General features: G+C 43.6%; 1 protein-coding gene across 1 annotated transcript in view; it reads left to right on the plus strand.

The window, feature by feature from the left end:
• The window catches only part of GRID1 (glutamate ionotropic receptor delta type subunit 1), a 2,008,846-nt gene that overhangs the window by 1,878,187 nt on the left and 106,011 nt on the right, over positions 1 to 24,648 (plus strand). Inside the window, exon 14 of the mRNA XM_069753192.1 lies at positions 21,326 to 21,492. Coding sequence (XP_069609293.1) covers positions 21,326 to 21,492 — 167 coding nt within the window. The remainder of the gene's footprint in view (positions 1 to 21,325; positions 21,493 to 24,648) is intronic.

Consider the following 24,648-nt stretch of genomic DNA (forward strand, 5'->3'; position numbering starts at 1 on the left):
ATTTAGTAGGGAATTAATATGAAAAAAAGTGCCGCAATGTGCACATAAAGTGCCACGATGTGCATGTAAAATTGCAAATATAGATGCAATATTTTGCATAGGAGACTAAAGTGCTGCAAATTAGTGCAAATGCAAGGAAGGTAGGAAAAATAGGGAGACACTTACTTTGATCAATTCGTATATAAACCACTATGGGTAGCCAGGGCAATCTGGGGCACCCCGATGCGCGATTTGGAAGGAACAGTGCATCCGAAACGCGCGTCGGGGTGAACCAGATTGCCCTGGCTACCCATAGTGGTTTATATACGAATTGAACAAAGTAAGTGTCTCCCTATTTTTCCTACCTTCCTTGCATTTGCACTAATTTGCAGCACTTTAGTCTCCTATGCAAAATATTGCATCTATATTTGCAATTTTACATGCACATCGCGGCACTTTATATGCACATTGCGGCACTTTTTTTCATATTAATTCCCTACTAAATTTTAAAAATTCTTTTGCACAGATATTTTTGTATATTTTTTATATAATTCTTTTCAGCTTGTTTAGTGGGTTTAAATAGTGACCATGTGGAGATCCAAACTATACTAGCCAGTCTGATAGGGGCACGTAGTAACAATTTGGTTACATATATATGGGATTTATTGATTTTATTATGTATTTTTATGTGTGGTATTCAATAAAACAATATTTTATTTGATTATATTCTTGTCTTGATAGATTTTTTGGAACTTTTTACCATGTGGAGAGCATGACCTTTTAATCCTTTGTAGTGTTTCACTATACCACTAATACACTGAGTGTTTTCTGGGTCCTCTTTATTAATATATTATTATATATAAATTTTATAGTGTTTTTATTATTATTTATTTATTGCTACCCGGATAACATGGTGTATTTCATTAATCTTTCTAAATATATGCATTAATAAGCAATCAAACTGTTGTATATGTCACAAATTTGTATCTCCCTCTCTCATCGTGTACAGATCTGCCAGAAAAATCCTCGTCTGCGTCATTGACATACCATATGATTGCTACTTGAATCAAGCACCAGAGCAATCCAAAATGTCCAATTCGAGTACCACGCACCCCAGCCGTTTACTACTCGCTCATCACTGCTCTCCATCTATAATATAACGCTGGGAGCGTCATTCTGTCCGAAGCCTTTATAGACTGTGCAAGCGCAAGTGCCGGCGCAGTCTGGCCCCCACAGAGTGACGCTCCCAGGAGATCGCGGTATGCGTAAACACTGAACGCACACTGCGATCTCCAACAGAGAAGCAGGGACCGACAGGAGGGTAAGTATCGGCTATATTCACCTGTCCCTGTTCCAGCGCTGCGTGCGCCTCCATCTCCGTGTCCCGGTCCTCGGCCTCTGACGTTCAGTTCAGAGGGTGCGATGACGTGCTCAATGCGCGCCGGTGCTGCCCTCTGACTGACCAGTCACAGCCAGAGGACCCAGAAGATGGTGGCGCGCAGCGGTGGAATGGGGCCAGGTGAATGTAGCAAGTGCTGGGGGGCCTGAGCTGGTGGCGATACCGGCACCTGACCCCCACAGCGCACCGGTGTCCCCGCCTGTTCAGGACCCCCAGCACTCGGCGCCCAGTGACGATAGGTGAGTATGGTAATTTTTTTATATATTGCAGCAGCATACGGGGCATATATTATGGAGCATCTTATGGGGCCATAAACCATAATGGAGCAGTGTATGGGGGCATATACCATGGAGCATCTTATGGGGCCATAAACCATAATGGATCAGTGTACGGGGGCATATACCATGGAGCATTTTATGGGGCCATAAACCAAAATGGAGCAGTGTATGGGGGCATATATTATGGAGCATCTTATGGTGGCCATAAACCATAATGGAGCAGTGTACGGGGGCATATACCATGGAGCATCTTATGGGGGCCATAAACCATAATGGAGCAGTGTACGGGGGCATATACCATGGAGCATCTTATGGGGCCATAAACCATAATGGAGCAGTGTACGGGGGCATATACCATGGAGCATCTTATGGGGCCATAAACCATAATGGAGCAGTGCACGGGGGCATATATTATGGAGCATCCTATGGGGGCCATAAACCATAATGGAGCAGTGTACGGGGGCATATACCATGGAGCATCTTATGGGGCCATAAACCATAATGGAGCAGTGCACGGGGGCATATATTATGGAGCATCTTATGGGGGCCATAAACCATAATGGAGCAGTGTACGGGGGCATATACCATGGAGCATCTTATGGGGCCATAAACCATAATGGAGCAGTGTACGGGTGTTGTGAATTCTGTTATCGGGCTCCCTCCTGTGGTCGTGAATGGTACTTCGGCGAGTTCTGTCCGTGGACTCCCTCTGGTGGCTGTGAGTGGAGTTGCTGGATCTGAGGTTCCTTCCACAGGTGACCTAGGTTATTCTTAGGCTGGCTTCTCTATTTAACTCCACTCAGATCGTTACTCCATGCCAGCTGTCAATGTTCCTGTGCTGGTTCAGTTCGCTCTTGGATCTTTCTGGAGACCTGTCTCTTCCTGCAAGAAGCTAAGTCCCCGATTGTTATTTTCTGTTCTTGGTTTTCTAGTCCAGCTTGCTTTCATGATTTTGTCTTGCTAGCTGGAAGCTCTGGGATGCAGGGTGGCGCCTCCGCACCGTGAGTCGGTGCGGGGGTCTTTTTGCACACTCTGCGTGGTCTTTTGTAGTTTTTTGTGCTGACCGCAAAGATACCTTTCCTATCCTCTGTCTATTTAGTTAATCTGACCTCCCTTTGCTAAAACCTGTTTCATTTCTGTGTTTGTGACTTTCATCTTTACTCACAGTTAATATTTGTGGGGGGCTGCCTTTTCTTTTGGGGAAATTTCTCTGAGGCAAGGTAGGCTTTATTTTCTCTAGGGCTAGCTAGTTCTTAGGCTGTGCCGAGGCGTCTAGGCCATGTCAGGTACGCTCCACTGCTATTTCTAGTGTGTGTGATAGGATTAGGGGTTGCGGTCAGCAGAGTTCCGACTTCCCAGAGCTTGTACTGTATCGGTTTAACCATCAGGTCTTTCCAGGTGCTCCTAACCACCAGGTCATAACAGTACAGCTGGCCCAAAGTATTAATGCATCTCAATAGAGGGATAAGAGAAGTTCTGAGACCATTTTTTTTTCTCTGCAGTGTGTTTTGTCTTTCTTTTCCCTTAGATCTCTGGGTGGTTCAGGACACAGGTGTAGATATGGACATTCAAGGTCTGTCCTCTTGTGTGGATAATCTCACTGCAAGGGTACAAAGCATTCAAGATTTTGTAGTTCAGAATCCGATGTTAGAGCCTAGAATTCCTTTTCCTGATTTATTTTCTGGGGATAGATCTAGGTTTCTGAATTTCAAAAATAATTGTAAACTGTTTCTTGCTTTGAAACCCCGCTCCTCTGGTGATTCTGTTCAACAAGTGAAAATTATTATTTCTTTCTTGCGTGGCGATCCTCAAGACTGGGCATTTTCCCTTGCGCCAGGAGATCCTGCATTGCGTGATGTTTTCTGGCGCTTGGATTGCTTTATGATGAACCAAATTCAGTGAATCAGGCAGAGAAAATCTTGCTGGCTTTGTGTCAGGGTCAGGATGAAGCGGAGGTATATTGTCAGAAGTTTAGAAAGTGGTCTGTGCTTACTCAGTGGAATGAGTGTGCCCTGGCGGCAATTTTCAGAAAGGGTCTTTCGGAAACCCTTAAAGATACTATGGTGGGATTTCCCAAGCCTGCTGGTCTGAATGAGTCTATGTCCTTGGCCATTCAGATCGATCGGCATTTGCATGAGCGCAAAGCTGTGCACCATTTGGCGGTACTCTCTGAGCATGGGCCTGAGCCCATGCAATGCGATAGGACTTTGACCAGAGCTGAACGGCAGGAACACAGACGTCAGAATGGGCTGTGTTTTTACTGTGGTGACTCCACTCATGCTATTTCCAATTGTCCTAAGCGCACTAAGCGGTTCGCTAGGTCTGCCAACATTGGTACTGTACAGTCTAAATTTCTTTTGTCCGTTACTCTGATTTGCTCTTTGTCGTCCTATTCGGTTATGGCATTTGTGGATTCAGGTGCTGCCCTGAATTTGATGGACTTGGAGTTTGCCAGGCGCTGTGGTTTTTTCTTGGAGCCCTTGCAGTATCCTATTCCTTTAAGAGGGATTGATGCTACGCCTTTGGCCAAGAATAAGCCTCAGTACTGGATGGACAAATGTCTTTTTTCGGCCTTACTAACTATGTTACTATTTAGGTTCTGTAGAAGGACGTAGATCTGGGTATTTATTATGATGGAATATAGGCTGAACTGGATGGACAAATGTCTTTTTTCGGCCTTACTAACTATGTTACTATGTTACTGGACTCATTTGACCATGTGCACGGCTCCTGCACATCAGGAGGATATTCGCTTTTTGGTGTTGCATAATCTGCATGATGTGGTCGTTTTGGGGTTACCATGGCTACAGGTCCACAACCCAGTATTGGATTGGAAATCAATGTCTGTGTCCAGCTGGGGTTGTCAAGGGGTACATGGTGATGTTCCATTGCTGTCAATTTCGTCTTCCACTCCTTCTGAAGTCCCTGAGTTTTTGTCGGATTACCGGGATGTATTTGATGAGCCCAAATCCGGTGCCCTACTTCCTCATAGGGATTGTGATTGTGCTATTGATTTGATTCCTGGTAGTAAGTTTCCTAAGGGTCGACTGTTCAATTTATCGGTGCCAGAGCACCAGCAAAGGGCATATTCGCCCGTCGTCATCACCGTTGGGAGCAGGGTTCTTTTCTGTGGCCAAGAAGGATGGTTCTTTGAGACCTTGTATTGATTACCGCCTTCTTAATAAGATCACGGTCAAATTTCAGTACCTTTTGCCACTACTGTCTGATTTGTTTGCTCGGATTAAGGGGGCTAGTTGGTTCACCAAGATAGATCTCCGAGGGGTGTATAATCTTGTGCGTATTAAACAGGGCGATGAATGGAAAACAGCATTTAATACGCCCGAGGGCCATTTTGAGTACCTGGTGATACCATTCGGGCTTTCTAATGCTCCATCTGTGTTTCAGTCCTTTATGCATGACATCTTCCAAAAGTACCTGGATAGATTCATGATTGTATATTTGGATGACATTTTGGTCTTTTCGGATGATTGGGAGTCTCATGTGAAGCAGGTCAGAATGGTGTTCCAGGTCCTTCGTGCAAATTCCTTGTTTGTGAAGGGGTCTAAATGTCTCTTTGGGGTTCAGAAGGTTTCATTTTTGGGTTTCATTTTTTCCCCTTCTACTATCGAGATGGACCCTGTTAAAGTTCAGGCCATTTATGATTGGACTCAGCCTACATCTGTGAAGAGCCTGCAGAAGTTCCTGGGCTTTGCTAATTTTTACCGTCGCTTCATCGCTAATTTTTCTAGTGTTGTTAAACCGTTGACTGATTTGACCAAGAAAGGTGCTGATGTGGTCAATTGGTCCTCTGCGGCCGTTGAGGCTTTTCAGGAGTTAAAGCATCGTTTTTCTACTGCCCCTGTGTTGTGTCAGCCAGATGTTTCGCTCCCGTTTCAGGTTGAGGTTGATGCTTCTGAGATTGGAGCAGGGGCTGTTTTGTCTCAAAGAAGTTCGGATGGCTCGGTGATGAAACCATGTGCTTTCTTTTCTAGAAAGTTCTCGCCTGCTGAGCGCAATTATGATGTTGGCAATCGAGAGTTGTTGGCTATGAAGTGGGCATTCGAACAGTGGCGACATTGGCTTGAAGGAGCCAAGCATCGCGTGGTGGTCTTGACTGTTATGGCTGGCAATCAGGCAACACAGCGTGCAGTAATCAGCGCACATACAGAGATCTGGCAATAACCAAAAACAATAGGATGAGCTCTGAGACGTGGAATCTCTGTAGACTGCAGTACCTGATCTATCCTCACACAACTATAAGCAGCAGTGGATTGCGCCTATCACTACCTATGCAACTCGGCACTGCCTGAGGAGCTGACTAGCCTGAAGATAGAAATACAAGCCTGACTTACCTCAGAGAAATACCCCAAAGGAATAGGCAGCCCCCCACATATAATGACTGTTAGCAAGATGAAAAGACAAACGTAGGAATGAAATAGATTCAGCAAAGTGAGGCCCGATATTCTAGACAGAGCGAGGATAGCAAAGAGAACTATGCAGTCTACAAAAAACCCTAAAACGAAAACCACGCAAAGGGGCAAAAAGACCCACCGTGCCGAACTAACAGCACGGCGGTGCACCCCTTTGCTTCTCAGAGCTTCCAGCAAAAGTTAATAGCAAGCTGGACAGAAAAAACAGAAAACAAACTAGAAGCACTTATCTAGCAGAGCAGCAGGCCCAAGGAAAGATGCAGTAGCTCAGATCCAACACTGGAACATTGACAAGGAGCAAGGAAGACAGACTCAGGTGGAGCTAAATAGCAAGGCAGCCAACGAGCCCACCAAAACACCTGAGGGAGGAAGCCCAGAGACTGCAATACCACTTGTGACCACAGAAGTGAATTCAGCCACAGAATTCACAACAGTACCCCCCCCTTGAGGAGGGGTCACCGAACCCTCACCAGAACCCCCAGGCCGACCAGGATGAGCCACATGAAAGGCACGAACAAGATCTGGGGCATGGACATCAGAGGCAAAAACCCAGGAATTATCTTCCTGAGCATAACCCTTCCATTTGACCAGATACTGGAGTTTCCGTCTAGAGACACGAGAATCCAAAATCTTCTCCACAATATACTCCAATTCCCCCTCCACCAAAACAGGGGCAGGAGGCTCCACAGATGGAACCATAGGTGCCACGTATCTCCTCAACAACGACCTATGGAATACATTATGTATGGAAAAGGAGTCTGGGAGGATCAGACGAAAAGACACCGGATTGAGAATCTCAGAAATCCTATACGGACCAATAAAACGAGGTTTAAATTTAGGAGAGGAAACCTTCATAGGAATATGACGAGAAGATAACCAAACCAGATCCCCAACACGAAGTCGGGGTCCCACACGGCGTCTGCGATTAGCGAAAAGCTGAGCCTTCTCCTGGGACAAGGTCAAATTGTCCACTACCTGAGTCCAGATCTGCTGCAACCTGTCCACCACAGAATCCACACCAGGACAGTCCGAAGACTCAACCTGTCCTGAAGAGAAACGAGGATGGAACCCAGAATTGCAGAAAAATGGAGAGACCAAGGTAGCCGAGCTGGCCCGATTATTAAGGGCGAACTCAGCCAACGGCAAAAATGACACCCAATCATCCTGGTCAGCGGAAACAAAACATCTCAGATATGTTTCCAAGGTCTGATTGGTTCGTTCGGTCTGGCCATTAGTCTGAGGATGGAAGGCCGAGGAGAAAGATAGGTCAATGCCCATCCTACCACAAAAGGCTCGCCAGAACCTCGAGACAAACTGGGAACCTCTGTCAGAAACAATATTCTCAGGAATGCCATGTAAACGAACCACATGCTGGAAGAACAAAGGCACCAAATCAGAGGAGGAAGGCAATTTAACCAAAGGCACCAGATGGACCATTTTAGAAAAGCGATCACAGACCACCCAAATGACCGACATTTTTTGAGAAACGGGAAGGTCAGAAATGAAATCCATCGAAATATGTGTCCAAGGCCTCTTCGGGACCGGCAAGGGCAAAAGCAACCCACTGGCACGTGAACAGCAGGGCTTAGCCCTAGCACAAATTCCACAGGACTGCACAAAAGCACGCACATCCCGCGACAGAGATGGCCACCAGAAGGATCTAGCAACCAACTCCCTGGTACCAAAGATTCCTGGATGACCGGCCAGCACCGAACAATGAAGTTCAGAGATAACTTTACTAGTCCACCTATCAGGGACGAACAGTTTCTCGGCCGGACAACGATCAGGTTTATTAGCCTGAAATTTCTGCAACACTCTCCGCAAATCAGGGGAGATGGCAGACACAATGACTCCTTCCTTGAGGATACTCGCCGGCTCAGATAACCCCGGAGAGTCGGGCACAAAACTCCTAGACAGAGCATCCGCCTTCACATTTTTAGAGCCCGGAAGGTATGAAATCACAAAATCAAAACGAGCAAAAAATAACGACCAACGGGCCTGTCTAGGATTCAAGCGCTTGGCAGACTCAAGATAAGTAAGGTTCTTATGATCAGTCAAAACCACCACGCGATGCTTAGCACCCTCAAGCCAATGACGCCACTCCTCGAATGCCCACTTCATGGCCAGCAACTCTCGGTTGCCCACATCATAATTACGCTCAGCAGCAGAAAATTTCCTGGAAAAGAAAGCACATGGTTTGAACACTGAGCAACCAGAACCTCTCTGTGACAAAACCGCCCCTGCACCAATCTCAGAAGCATCAACCTCGACCTGGAACGGAAGAGAAACATCAGGTTGACACAACACAGGGGCACAGCAAAAACGACGCTTCAACTCCTGAAAAGCTTCCACGGCAGCAGAAGACCAATTAACCAAATCAGCACCCTTCTTGGTCAAATCGGTCAATGGTCTGGCAATGCTAGAAAAATTACAGATGAAGCGACGATAAAAATTAGCAAAGCCCAGGAATTTCTGCAGACTTTTTAGAGATGTCGGCTGAGTCCAATCCTGGATGGCCTGAACCTTAACCGGATCCATCTCGATAGTAGAAGGGGAAAAGATGAACCCCAAAAATGAAACTTTCTGCACACCGAAGAGACACTTTGATCCCTTCACGAACAAGGAATTAGCACGCAGTACCTGGAAAACCATTCTGACTTGCTTCACATGAGACTCCCAATCATCTGAGAAGATCAAAATGTCATCCAAGTAAACAATCAAGAATTTATCCAGATACTCACGGAAAATGTCATGCATAAAAGACTGAAAAACAGATGGAGCATTGGCAAGTCCGAACGGCATCACCAGATACTCAAAATGACCCTCGGGCGTATTAAATGCCGTTTTCCATTCATCTCCCTGCCTGATTCTCACCAGATTATACGCACCACGAAGATCAATCTTAGTAAACCAACTAGCCCCCTTAATCCGAGCAAACAAGTCAGAAATCAATGGCAAGGGATACTGAAACTTAACAGTGATCTTATTAAGAAGGCGGTAATCAATACACGGTCTTAGCGAACCATCCTTCTTGGCTACAAAAAAGAACCCTGCTCCCAATGGTGACGACGATGGGCGAATATGTCCCTTCTCCAGGGACTCCTTCACATAACTGCGCATAGCGGTGTGTTCAGGTACGGACAAATTAAATAAACGACCCTTAGGGAATTTACTACCAGGAATCAAATCGATAGCACAATCACAATTCCTATGCGGAGGTAGGGCATCAGACTTGGACTCTTCAAATACATCCTGAAAGTTCGACAAGAACTCTGGGATGTCAGAAGGAATGGATGACGAAATAGACAAAAATGGAACATCACCATGTACTCCCTGACAACCCCAGCTGGTTACCGACATAGAGTTCCAATCCAATACTGGATTATGGGTTTGTAGCCATGGCAACCCCAACACGACCACATCATGCAAATTATGCAGTACCAGAAAGCGAATAACTTCCTGATGTGCAGGAGCAATGCACATGGTCAGCTGGGCCCAGTACTGAGGCTTATTCTTGGCCAAAGGTGTAGCATCAATTCCTCTCAACGGAATAGGACACCGCAAAGGCTCCAAGAAAAATCCACAACGTTTAGCATAATCCAAATCCATCAGATTCAGGGCAGCGCCTGAATCCACAAACGCCATGACAGAATACGATGACAAAGAGCACATTAAGGTAATGGACAAAAGGAATTTGGACTGTACAGTACCAATAACGGCAGAGCTATCGAACCGCCTAGTGCGTTTAGGACAATTAGAAATAGCATGAGTAGAATCACCACAATAGAAACACAGTCGGTTCAGACGTCTGTGTTCTTGCCGTTCTACTTTAGTCATAGTCCTGTCGCACTGCATAGGCTCAGGTTTACTCTCAGACAATACCGCCAGATGGTGCACAGATTTACGCTCGCGCAAGCGACGACCGATCTGAATGGCCAAGGACATAGACTCATTCAAACCAGCAGGCATAGGAAATCCCACCATTACATCCTTAAGAGCTTCAGAGAGACCCTTTCTGAACAAAGCCGCTAGTGCAGATTCATTCCACAGAGTGAGTACTGACCACTTCCTAAATTTCTGACAATATACTTCTACATCATCCTGACCCTGGCATAAAGCCAGCAGATTTTTCTCAGCCTGATCCACTGAATTAGGCTCATCGTAAAGCAATCCCAGCGCCTGGAAAAATGCATCAACATTACTCAATGCAGAATCTCCTGGTGCAAGAGAAAACGCCCAGTCCTGTGGGTCGCCGCGCAAAAAAGAAATAATAATCAAAATCTGTTGAATAGGATTACCAGAAGAATGAGGTTTCAAGGCCAAAAATAGCTTACAATTATTTCTGAAGCTCAGGAATTTAGTTCTGTCACCAAAAAACAAATCAGGAATCGGAATTCTTGGTTCTAGCATCGATTTCTGATCAATAGTATCTTGAATCTTTTGTACATTTACAACGAGATTATCCATTGAGGAGCACAGAGCCTGAATATCCATGTCCACAGCTGTGTCCTGAAGCACTCTAATGTCTAGGGGAAAAAAAAGACTGAAGACAGAGCTAAGAAAAAAAAATGCTGTCAGGATTTCTTTTTTCCCTCTATTGGGAATCATTGGTGTGGCTCCTTGTACTGTTATGGCTGGCAATCAGGCAACACAGCGTGCAGTAATCAGCGCACATACAGAGATCTGGCAATAACCAAAAACAATAGGACGAGCTCTGAGACGTGGAATCTCTGTAGACTGCAGTACCTGATCTATCCTCACACAACTATAAGCAGCAGTGGATTGCGCCTATCACTACCTATGCAACTCGGCACTGCCTGAGGAGCTGACTAGCCTGAAGATAGAAATACAAACCTGTCTTACCTCAGAGAAATACCCCAAAGGAATAGGCAGCCCCCCACATATAATGACTGTTAGCAAGATGAAAAGACAAACGTAGGAATGAAATAGATTCAGCAAAGTGAGGCCCGATATTCTAGACAGAGCGAGGATAGCAAAGAGAACTATGCAGTCTACAAAAAACCCTAAAACGAAAACCACGCAAAGGGGCAAAAAGACCCACCGTGCCGAACTAACAGCACGGCGGTGCACCCCTTTGCTTCTCAGAGCTTCCAGCAAAAGTTAATAGCAAGCTGGACAGAAAAAACAGAAAACAAACTAGAAGCACTTATCTAGCAGAGCAGCAGGCCCAAGGAAAGATGCAGTAGCTCAGATCCAACACTGGAACATTGACAAGGAGCAAGGAAGACAGACTCAGGTGGAGCTAAATAGCAAGGCAGCCAACGAGCCCACCAAAACACCTGAGGGAGGAAGCCCAGAGACTGCAATACCACTTGTGACCACAGAAGTGAATTCAGCCACAGAATTCACAACACTTGACGGATCACAAGAATTTGACTTATCTCGAGTCTGCCAAACGGTTGAATCCTAGACAGGCTCGATGGTCGCTGTTTTTCTCCCATTTCGATTTTGTGGTTTCGTACCTTCCGGGCTCTAAGAATGTGAAGGCTGATGCCCTTTCAAGGAGCTTTGTGCCTGACTCTCTGGATGTTCCTGAGTCGGCTGGTATTCTCAAAGAGGGGGTAATTTTGTCTGCCATCTCCCCTGATTTGCGGTGGGTGCTGCAGAAGTTTCAGGCTGATAGACCTGACCGTTGTCCAGAGGAGAAACTGTTTGTCCCTGATAGATGGACTAGTAGAGTTATCTCTGAGGTTCATTGTTCGGTGTTAGCTGGTCATCCTGGAATCTTTGGTACCAGAGATTTGGTGGCTTGATCCTTTTGGTGGCCTTCCTTGTCACGGGATGTGCGTTCTTTTGTGCAGTCCTGTGGGATTTGTGCTCGGGCTAAGCCCTGTTGTTCTCATGCCAGTGGGTTGCTTTTGCCCTTGCCGGTCCCGAAGAGGCCCTGGACGCATATTTCCATGGATTTTATTTCAGATCTCCCTGTCTCTCAAAGGATGTCGGTCATCTGGGTGGTTTGTGATCGCTTCTCTAAGATGGTCCATTTGGTACCCTTGTCTAAATTGCCTTCCTCCTCCGATTTAGTGCCATTGTTTTTCCAGCATGTGGTTCGTTTGCATGGCATTCCGGAGAACATCGTCTCGGACAGAGGTTCCCAGTTTGTTTCAAGGTTTTGGCGGTCCTTTTGTGCTAAGATGGGCATTGATTTGTCTTTTTCTTCGGCCTTCCATCCTCAGACAAATGGCCAAACCGAACGAACCAATCAGACTTTGGAAACATATCTGAGATGTTTTGTTTCTGCTTATCAGGATGATTGGGTGTCCTTCTTGCCTTTGGCTGAGTTCGCCCTTAATAATCGGGCCAGCTCGGCTACTTTGGTTTCACCTTTTTTCTATAATTCTGGTTTCCATCCTCGTTTTTCTTCAGGGCAGGTTGAGCCTTCGGACTGTCCTGGTGTAGATTCTGTGGTGGACAGTTTGCAGCAAATTTGGACTCACGTAGTGGACAATTTGACATTGTCCCAGGAGAAGGCTCAACGTTTCGCTAACCGCCGTCGCTGTGTTGGTCCCCGACTTCGTGCTGGGGATTTGGTTTGGTTGTCGTCTCGTTATGTTCCTATGAAGGTTTCCTCTCCTAAATTTAAGCCTCGTTTCATTGGCCCTTATAAGATTTCTGAAGTTCTCAATCCTGTGTCGTTTCGTTTGGCCCTTCCAGCTTCTTTTGCCATCCATAATGTGTTCCATAGGTCGTTGTTGCGGAGATATGTGGCTCCTATGGTTCCCTCCGTTGACCCTCCTGCCCCGGTGTTGGTCGAGGGGGAGTTGGAGTATGTGGTGGAGAAGATTTTGGATTCTCGTATTTCGAGACAGAAACTCCAGTACCTGGTCAAGTGGAAGGGTTATGGTCAGGAAGATAATTCCTGGGTTGTTGCCTCTGATGTTCATGCTGCCGATCTGGTTCGTGCCTTTCATTTGGCTCGTCCTGATCGGCCTGGGGGTTCTGGTGAGGGTTCAGTGACCCCTCCTCAAGGGGGGGGGGTACTGTTGTGAATTCTGTTATCGGGCTCCCTCCTGTGGTCGTGAATGGTGCTTCGGCGAGTTCTGTGCGTGGACTCCCTCTGGTGGCTGTGAGTGGAGTTGCTGGATCTGAGGTTCCTTCCACAGGTGACCTAGGTTATTCTTAGGCTGGCTTCTATATTTAACTCCACTCAGATCGTTACTCCATGCCAGCTGTCAATGTTCCTGTGCTGGTTCAGTTCGCTCTTGGATCTTTCTGGAGACCTGTCTCTTCCTGCAAGAAGCTAAGTCCCCGATTGTTATTTTCTGTTCTTGGCTTTCTAGTCCAGCTTGCTTTCATGATTTTGTCTTGCTAGCTGGAAGCTCTGGGATGCAGGGTGGCGCCTCCGCACCGTGAGTCGGTGCGGGGGTCTTTTTGCACACTCTGCGTGGTCTTTTGTAGTTTTTTGTGCTGACCGCAAAGATACCTTTCCTATCCTCTGTCTATTTAGTTAATCTGGCCTCCCTTTGCTAAAACCTGTTTCATTTCTGTGTTTGTGACTTTCATCTTTACTCACAGTTAATATTTGTGGGGGGCTGCCTTTTCTTTTGGGGAAATTTCTCTGAGGCAAGGTAGGCTTTATTTTCTCTAGGGCTAGCTAGTTCTTAGGCTGTGCCGAGGCGTCTAGGCCATGTCAGGTACGCTCCACGGCTATTTCTAGTGTGTGTGACAGGATTAGGGGTTGCGGTCAGCAGAGTTCCCACTTCCCAGAGCTTGTCCTGTATCGGTTTAACCATCAGGTCTTTCCAGGTGCTCCTAACCACCAGGTCATAACAACGGGGGCATATAGCATGGAGCATCTTATGGGGCCCATAAACCTTTATGGAGCAGTGTACGGGGGCATATACCATGGAGCATCTTATGGGGGCCATAAACCTTTATGGAGCAGTGTACGGGGGGCATATACCATGGAGCATCTTATGGGGCCATAAACCATAATGGAGCAGTGTACAGGGGCATACACCATGGAGCATCTTATGGGGGCCATAAACCTTTATGGAACAGCGTACGGGGCATACACTATGGAGCATCTTATGGGGGCCATCAACCTTTATGGAGCAGTGTACGGGGCATATACTATGGAGCATCTTATGGGGGCCATAAACCTTTATGGAGCAGTGTATGGGGCATATGGATGGGAGCAGCAAATTAAAGAATGGTGGCGCAGAATGGGAGCAGCACATGACAGAACGGGGGCGCAGGATGGGAGCAGCACATGACAGGATGGGGGCGCAGGATAGGAGCAGCACATGACAGGATGGGGGCGCAGGATGGGGGCAGCACATGACAGAACGGTGGCGGAGGATGGGAGCAGCACATGACAGAACGGGGGCACAGGATGGGAGCAGCTCATGACAGAACGGGGGCGTAGGATGGGAGCAGCACATGACAGAACGGGGGCGCAGGATGGCAGCAGCACATGACAGAACGGGGGCGCAGGATGGCAGCAGCACATGACAGAACGGGGGCGCAGGATGGAAGCAGCACATGACAGAACGGGGGCGCAGGATCGGAGCAGCACATAACAGGATGGAGGCGCAGGATGGGTGCAGCACATGTCAGAATGGAGGCGCAGGATGGGTGCAGCAAATGTCAGAATGGAGGCGCAGGATGGGTGCAGCACATGTCAGAATGGAGGCGCAGGATGGGTGCAGCACATGTCAGAATGGAGGCGCAGGATGGGAGCAGCACATGTCAGAATGGGGACGCAGGATGGAGCAGCACATATCAGGATGGAGACCATATACCAATATAAATGCTCGCCACCCGGGCGTAGAACGGGTTCAATAGCTAGTACAAAATATCAAGCCCAGCGTACATAGCTCCATTGATTATTATTTCTATCTGTTTAATTTGTCTGCTTTAAATGGAACAAATCAACATGTGAACAGAACTTATAAAACATACAGGTGCTTCTCACAAAATTAGAATAAAATTAAAAAGTTAATTTATTTCAGTTCTTCAATACAGAAAGTGAAACTCATATATTATATAGAGTCATTACAAATAGAGTCATCTATTTCAAGTGTTTATTTCTAGGAGAACACTTTGTCCCTCTGAACGGAGCTATGCTTATCATATATTTTGAAGCAGTCTACTAACATGAGTTTATAGATGAGTGTCTTTTTACCTTGCATTTATTTTACATCTTAGTTCAACCTGGCGAGGATTTTATTCTTTGGGTATTCTGGTTGCTCCATATGCCATTTACTTTTTCACATTACAATTTTAATGTGTTCTGTGGCATTTAAGTGTCTTTTTGTATTCGAATAAAAATTGAAAATATTTTTTGGTAGTTTTGACTCAGGTTCTTCTTTTGCCAATTGCTCAGTCGAGGAGTCTGCTCTACATTATATTTGTTTTGGATCCTATGTGCATACAATTGCATTACAACTAATTATGCTTATCTGGAGGATTTTTTTCCTGTTTATTTCTGTTAATGTTGATGATTGTGGCTTACAGTCAATGAAAACCCAGACGTTATTATCTCAGTAAATTAGAATAATTAGCAAAAACCACCTGCAAAGGCTTCCTAAGTAGTGATGAGCGAGTGTACTCGTTTCTCGGGTTTTCGCGAGCATGCTCAGATGACCTCGGAGTATGTATGACTGCTCGGAGATTTTGTTTTCATCACGGCAGCTGAATGATTTACAGCTACTAGCCTGCTTGATTACATGTGGGGATTCCCTAGCAGCCAGGCAACCCCCACATGTACTCATCCTGGCTAGTAGCTGTAAATCATTCAGCTGACGTGATGAAAACTAAATCTCCAAGCAGTCATAAATACTCAGAGGTCACCCGAGCGTGCTTGGAAAAACCCTGAGCAATGAGTACACTCGCTCATCACTATTCCTAAGCATTAAAAAGGTCCCTTAGTTTGTTTTAGTAGGCTCCACAATCATGGGGAAGACTGCTGACTTGACAGATGTCCAGATGGCAGTCATTGACACACACCACAAGGAGAGTAAGCCACAAAAGGTCATTGCTAAAGAAGCTGGCTATTCAGAGTGCTGTATCCTAGCATATTAAAGGAAAGTTGAGTAGAAAGAAAAAATGTGGTAGAAAAAGGTGCACAAGCAACTGGGATAACCACAGCCTTAAAAGATTGTTAAGAAAATGCCATTCAAAAGTTTGGGAGAGATTCACAAGGAGTGGACTGCTGCTGGAGTCATTGCTTCATGAGCCACCACACACAGATTTTATCCAAGACATGGGCTTCAAGTGTTGCATTCCTAGTGTCGAGCCACTCATGACCAATAGACATGCTAGAAGCAGAAACGTCTTACCTGTGCTACGGAGAAAAAGAACTGGACTGTTGCTCAGTGGTCCAAGGTGTTGTTTTAGAAGAATGTAAATTTTGCATTTTTTTGCATTTCATTTGGATAATGAAAGTCCCAGAGTCTGGAAGAAAAGTGTAGAGGCACACAATCCAAGTTGCTTGAGGTCTAGTGTGAGGTTTCCACAATCAGTAATGGTTTGGAGAGTCTTGTCATCTTTTGGTGCAGGTCCACTGTGTTTCATCAAGACCAAATTCAGAGCAGCTTTCTACAAGGAAATTTTAGAGCACTTCATGCTTCCCTCTGCTGATAGACAAGCTTTTTGGAGATGGAAATTTTATTTTCCAGCAGGAATTGGCCAAAAGTAACAATAACTGGTTTAAAAACAACAGTATCACTGTGCTTGATTGGCCAGCAAACTCGCCTGACCTTGTTCTGTATTGTCAATAGGAAGATGAGAGACACAAGACCCAACAATGCAAACAAGCTGAAGGCTGCTATTAAAGCAACCTGGGCTTCCATGACACCTCAGCAGTGCCAAATGCTGATCGCCTCTATGCCATGCCACAATGATGCAGTAATTGATGAAAAAGGAGCCCTGACCAAATATTGAGTGCATTTACTGAACATACATTTCAGTAGGCAAACATTTTGGATTTTAAAATAATTTTTGAAGCTGGTGTTATAAAGTATTCTAATTTACTGAGATAATGACATTTGGGTTTTCATTGACTGTAAGCCATAATCATCAACATTAACAGAAATAATCACCTGAAATAGATCACTCTATGTGTAATGACTCTATATAATATGAGTTTCACTTTTTGTTTTGAAGAACTGAAATAAATTAACTTTTTGAAGATATTCTTATTTTATGGGAAGCACCTGTATGTTTCTAAAACAGAAAAAGCAAATTTTCTAAGTAAAATATATCACATAGTTTGCTTACAAAATTTTAAGCTATATTTTTAAAAAATCTACTAGTTATTTCACACAGTTTTTATCTTACAAATTAACCTTATTCGGTACATAAAATAAAAATATAATATATAAAAAAAGATAAGATTTGTGCAAAGAAGCTCAATAAGGGTAAACAAAAAAGAAAATCCAAAGCTAGAAAGCTGTATTGGAGTTTAAGAAACTATGATACAATGATCCTACTAGTATTCAAGAAAACACAACCTTAGTACTGAAAACGATATCCAAAACACAGTGAAAAAGGTACGGTAGCTAGGACTTTTATGAAGAATTTTATCTGTCTCCTGTAGATTGTAGGCAAGGAAAAATGTCTCTTTACGAAGAAAAAGTAGACTAAATAAATCATAACACTACAGGAATATTGCAGCAAAACTGATACATTGCGTTATGCTTAGTGTAAAGCCTAAAAGGGGCACTTTATAAAACATGAACCCTAATATTGCTTCTGCTCATAACCTGAAAATTATGATTTGTCACACAATATGTGTAAATTCTTTTTTGTGCAGTCCCTTAACACAACAGTCATTTTTGTCCACTTCTCCTCGAAGCTGTAGCTAACTGGTGGTATTAAAGAAAGATATATTCACTTAGCCTCCAGTAGTCGAGTGCATCATTGCTCCTAAACTGGCCTTGTGCTTCATAAGAGAGTGGGAGCGCTTGCTCTGATATGACCTTAAACTACGACGTTGACCTAAATTGTATATGAAGTAAGTACAGTATTTAAAATCCTCAAAGTATGGCACAAAATTTAAATTTTCATAGATTTTAAACTCACATCTGAACACTACTATCCTCCCAGGTGAGAATGAACTTTATTGCTTCTGTGTACTGTCGATTTTCTGTCATACAGGTGTGCTAGAACTGCTTCAGTCAATACTCGCCACATTACGAGCTGTGGTTGTATGCCTGTGCCAAAACTTTGACTAACATCCAACTTTTCAGAGCATCAATACAGCGTCAACAGTTAAATGTCATGGGCGTTCTTACAGTCGCTGCTGAATATTCACTGAGCAGTAACTGTAACTTCTCCGGCATACCCCTGAGAGAGATAAAGTTATTTTTTTTCTCAGTTGCATTACCTTCAGTAAGGTGGACAGGCACATGATATTATCCTGCAAAATAACCCTGTATCTGTAGCTTCTCTTTAATAGAAATTTGCATAAAGAATGTTATTAGATTTCCCAAATTTGAATTGAACGTAAAGGGAATTTTGACTATACAGCTCTTTAATTCAGATAAATTGTGGAATTACAGGGTTTTAGATAGATCAAGTGTTCTATGATTCTAAAGTGATTTGGCAAAGTAAATAACAAAGAAAATTATTTTGGTCACTAATGTGCTTTATTATGGCTGGTAGACAAAGGCATATTAAAAGTGCATATTTCTGGCTGTAGGTCAAGTTTCATGTGCTGTCTTTCATTTGGCAATTTAAGTATAGTGCAGTGAAGACAAACCTTTTCGAGACCGAGTGCCCAAGTTGCAACCCAAAACCCACTTATTTATGGCAAATTGCCAACACAGCAATTTAGCATGAATACTGAGGTTTTAATTTAGAAAACACAACACATTCAGAGAGCAGTCACAGGGCAGCAGATAGAAGTCAGGGGCAACAGAGAGCAGGCACAGACAGGAGCAAGGATACCATACAGCAGATATAAAGGAATATGCTCCCTATCCTGGTATATGATCCCCAAACCTGGTATATGCCCCCACTTCCTGGTATGTTCACCCCATCCTGGTGTATGTTCCGTATCCTGATATATTCACCCCATCCTGAGGGTATACGCTCCCTCTATCTTTGCAGTATATGCTCCCCCCATCCCTGTGGTATATGCTCCCCTATCTTTGTGGTAAATGCTCTTTCATTGTTGTATATGCTCCCCCATTCCATAGATATGCCCCTTCCTTGTATATGTTCCCCCATCCTTGTATATGCTATGCCAATCCATGTATATGTCCGCCTATCCTTGTATATGCCCCCATTCTTTTATATAAACCCATCCTTGTGCATGGTCCATCATCATTGTAAATTCTCCCAAAATCCATTTATATTCCCCCATCCTTGTATATGCTCCTCATCCATGTATATGCTCTCCCAGGCTTGTATAGGCCCCTCATCCTTGTATATGCCTACCAACCCTGTATGTGCTCCCTCAATTCATGTATATGCTTCCACAATCCATGTATACTGTATGTTCTGACAAAACATGTATCCGCACCCCCATCCTTTCATATGCCCCAAAATTCATGTCTCTGCACCACCATCCATGTACATGCTCTACCAAGCCATATATATGCTCCCCATCCTTGTATTTGCTCCCCCATTTCATGTATATGCCTCCCATCCTTGTAAATGCTCCCAAAATCCATGTATATGCCCCCATCTTTGCATATGCTCTCCCAATCCATGTACAAGTTCCCCCAACACATGTATATGCTCCACCAATCCATGTACATGCTCCCCCATCCAGGTATATGCCCCCAATCCATATAGATGCGCTCCAGTCCATGTATATGTCCCCATCCTTGTATATGCAACCCATCCATGTATATACTCCCCCATCGTGGTATATATGCCCCACCCTGGCAGCACTGCTGTTGTTTAACGCATAGAAAAAAACACAACAAAACCCTCCTACTCAACTTACTTCCTCTCCCTTTTTACATTGTCTTCTGAAGCTAGAAGCAGACTTCAGAGTCCAAGCGACCGGTGTGCATGATGTCGCTGCCGTGCGCCTAGTCACATGTATGCTGATGTCAGCTGCTGGCCTCTGATTGGCCAACAGAATGCATTGCTGTGCACAGACCTGGCAAGTTTGTGCGCTGCAATAATCTTCAGCTAGATGTGTGTCCGAGAATGCAGATGAGATTTCATCCTAGGACGCCGGCACTGGAAAGCAACAGTGCTAACCACTGAGCCCATTAGTCTCTATCTGATATCAATATTATAGGATTCATTTGAGCAATGATAGCCCTTTATGACATTGATTTGGACCTCAATTGTTGTTAAGACAACACTCTTTAAAGTATCTTCTAAGGTTTTGTTTTTTAATTATGTAAATAAAAATAATATGTGCCTAACCAGGCTTTAGAGAAAAACATCATGTTAGTATTTGTGTTCTGCGTTAAAAGGGCAGTAGCAGAGGTCATTGGAAGCCGTTCCTTTCCATTATATGTGTTCAATAAGAATTTGTAGAATAAACAACTCATCAATTCCGGTAAAGCGCGAAAGAACAAAACATGTTGTATATGCAAACTTTATAGGTTTTTTTCCTCAAAATACGGTAACTATTTTTTTGTGGTTTAGCTTTAATTTCCTTTTAGATTTAGTTGCCAAGCATATTCTTTATGAAGTAATAAGAACAGTGCTAAACAGAATAAGCCATTTTTAATACAAGATTTTTTTTTTATTCGTTGCTAGGAACAGCTTTCCTTGTTTGATAAAGCAGCCTATACATTCACATAATTCATGCCACTGGTGATGGATTCATGTTCATGCATTATTTATGCAAATGTACAGGAAAGTAAGCCAGGGCCTCTAAATTCACATTCTTTTGTGCTTAATCCTTGAGCCATCTGTCGTTCTGTACTTATTATTTATCACATAGATGTAAAAAAATAATACTCTGATAAAGTCGTGATTACTTTCAGCAAATGGCATAAAAGCCTATATATAGCATCATTTCAATGAAGTTGTATGTGAAAACAAATTGTGATTATTCCAATTTAGAGTTAAGTATAAGCATTTTCTTCACCAATTTAAAAATTACATTTAATTAAAATCAGTGAAAACAGTCATTCATGGGGAAAATCCTATTGTCAAAGCCTTCACTTCGGATTTGCTGTGTGCTTTGTGTCATTATACAATTTTCTTTATTCTTGTCTCCCAATTGTTCTAAAATATAATATATTCTTAACATTTGCTGTATATGTTTTCTTTGTCTTTTTATTATTCCTTACTTCCAGGCAAAGAAAGGAAACTATGCATTCTTATGGGATGTGACAGTAGTGGAGTATGCAGCCCTCACAGATGATGAATGTTCAGTGACTGTCATTGGAAACAGCATTAGTAGCAAAGGCTATGGAATAGCTCTTCAACATGGCAGTCCGTACAGAGATATTTTCTCCCAGAGGTAATAGCAGTCTACTTCTATTTATTTGTGGGTTAACTTCTTGTTTTTTGTTTGTGGCATCAGCACACACATACACACACACACCTTTCACATATCCTAATATGAAAGGTGAGCAGATAGTAAAATGGCAGTAAAAATAAGCAGCACAAATCTATGTTCTTAAATACTAAATGAGGTCTATAAAGGGTTTGAGATGAAGGAACTAAATAATGTGAGACTGTGGCATTAACTATATTAAGTTTACCGTTTTCATGCAGTTTTCAAATATTTGATTTATACAACATTTTGGTTGAGGGTCATTAAAAAAAAATCTGTTCCATTTACATAATGAGGCTATGTCTGAGGAATGTTTTGGCAGGATTTTAAACATCTCTGACAGAAGGCTATTGTATATACCACTAAATATATATATTTGGATATGTTTTGGCAACCTTAGCGGTGATCTTTGCAGAGAGAGAAGATCCTCTAAACAGGGGAGGCTTGTGGTTGGGCTACATTTAGAGTATGCAATAAAAGGCTCATCAACGAACAGCCATGAAACTGTGGCTGTGTTAACCTTCGTCCGGCTGAGTAGGTACAATTGTAACTATTCCGTTTTAAAATTGCAATAACTTTTTTTTTCGAAAAGCCGTAGAGGGCTGAAATTTCGTGACATCTGCAGTTTTGGTCCAGAATATATTGGCCAAATTTCAATAAAATATATATGAAGGTACAATTGTACCTCTGCAGCCTGTTAACATTGTAAAATTATGCAGCCTGACGAAGGTTAAAGAGCAGGAATAGAAGGGGGGACGGAGTAGACCTGTTACATTATCTATATCATTGAGACAGAAGTAATCAGTTATTATCATAAGCTATCTAGAAAATGTATGATCGGCATTCCCTGCTTCAGATAAATCAGTGATCATTATCAACCACATCCAGTAAAGGAGGAACCAGCAGAAGCAGTCCAGGCTTTAGGAATATAGTCATTCATTATTATCAACTACACAATAAATGAGAGATTAGCAGAGGCCTGGGCTTTAATGGGAAATACAGATACTGTAGATCTACAGGGCTTTCTTTTGGGGAACGTTCATTGGCTGTCCGAAGGGCTGTTTTTTGTCACCTAACCAACCTTTGAGGTTTATCACTCTACTACATTCTCTACTGTACTATACAACCCCCAAATTGTGTATATAGCCTGACGATGCATGAACAAAGCCAATGTAGGTTGTCCCAAGTATAGCCCCTTGGACCATTGTTCAGGATGTCCTCTGCTAATTTTGTGTAGTTCACTTCAGTATCTTAATTTCTAGCCTGTACAATGTAACCTCATCCTTAAAAGAAGGCTGTATATAGATTTTGTGCACAGACCAATCATAAGACGTGCCCAGGATAAGAAGGATCCTGTTTGTAAATACAAAGAAGCCAATGATAGAAGAAAAATGATTAGAGGAAGAAGATCAATTTGAACATATGCACTTATCTCTTCACTGCAAATTAGAAAAGTTTTGAGAACTGCCAAATCTATGCTATTATAAATATGTACAGTGGAAATCTAGTTCAAATGGTGATCCTGCCTGATAGGAAATATAGCATGTGAATAGAGATAGTCGAACCCCTGTATGTTCAGGTATGGTGGGTTCGGACGAATAGTTAAAAAAAAGTTTGGGTTTGAGTACCAGAACAGAACCTGGACGTGAACCCAGATGCCATTCACTTGAGTAGGGAGCCTGAACATCCAGTGTTTGCTACACTGTCATGTGCATGACAGAGCATCAAACACTGCTTCTGATCAGAGGCAAAAACAAGAGGTATAAGGTTTACCTCTAGTAACTGGCGTCGGCTGATGAGACTACTGCTTCCGTCAGCATATGCCTGCTGCCACTTATAACAGCGAGAAAAGGTGAAGGCTGATGGGAGTATACATCAGCTGGCATCTGAGCTCTAAATAAATAATTTAAAAAAACAGCGTACATTCCCCTGTGTTTTTGATAACCAGCCTGGCAAAACTGATAGCTGTTGGCTAACAACCCTCACCTCTTAGTGTTAGCAAAGCTGGTTATCAAGAATTGAGGGGTCTGCACTATGTTTTTTTAAATTATTTAAAGAAATAATTTTAAAAAAATGGCGTTCGGTCCCCCCCCCCCATTTTTGACAATTATCCTTGCGAAATCAGGCAGCTAGGGACTGGTATTCTATGGCTGGTAAGGGGCAATTGATATTGGCTCCCCCAGTGTAAAAACAGTAGCCCACAGCTGCCCAGAAAAGGTGCATCTATTAGAATTCTAGCGCTCTCCATGCTGTTCCAACTTGCTCTGTTGAGGTGGCAAGTGTGGTTCATATTTGTGGGATTGATGTCTTATAAGGCTACTTTCATACTAGCGTTAACTTCAATCCGTCACAATGCGCCGTTTTGCAGAAAAAAAGCATCCTGCAAAAGTGCTTGCAGGATGTGTTTTTTTCCCATAGACTTGTATTAACGACGCATTGCGACGGATTGCCACACATCGCATCCGTCGTGCGACGGATGCGTCGTGCTTTGGCGGACCGTCGGGAGCTAAAAACGCTACATGTAACGTTTTTTGCTCCTGACGGACCGCTTTTTCCAACCGCGTATGCGCGGCCGGAACTCCGCCCCCACCTCCCCGCACCTCACAATGGGGCAGCGGATGCACTGGAGAAATGCATCCGCTGCCTCCGTTGTGCAGTGCATTAAATGCTAGCATTGGAATCTCTGCCCAACGCATTGCGACGGGGAGATTCCAACGCTAGTGTGAAAGTAGCCTAAGATGTCACATAAGACACCTATCCATTACTAGTTCTATAGTTTTATTGTAAATAAACACACAGCCAGAATTAAATTCTTTAATTGAAGGAATGATACAGTAACATAGTTTTTAAGGTTGCCTTTAAGTCCATCTAGTTCAACCCATTTCCTAACCTAACATGCCCTAACATGTTGATCCAGAGGAAGGCAAAAACAAAACCCATGTGGCAAACAGTACGCTGCGCATTGCGGAAAAAAATTTCCTCCCGACTCCACATATGGCAATCAGACTAGTTCCCTAGGTCAATCCCCTATCAAGGAATCTAGTGTAAATAACCTGTAACATTATACTTTTCAAGAAAGGCATACTGTCCCTTCTTAAATTTTAGTAATGAATCATTACA

Source organism: Ranitomeya imitator, chromosome 2 (genome assembly GCF_032444005.1).
Source record: "Ranitomeya imitator isolate aRanImi1 chromosome 2, aRanImi1.pri, whole genome shotgun sequence".
In the NCBI taxonomy this organism is placed as follows: domain Eukaryota; kingdom Metazoa; phylum Chordata; class Amphibia; order Anura; family Dendrobatidae; genus Ranitomeya; species Ranitomeya imitator.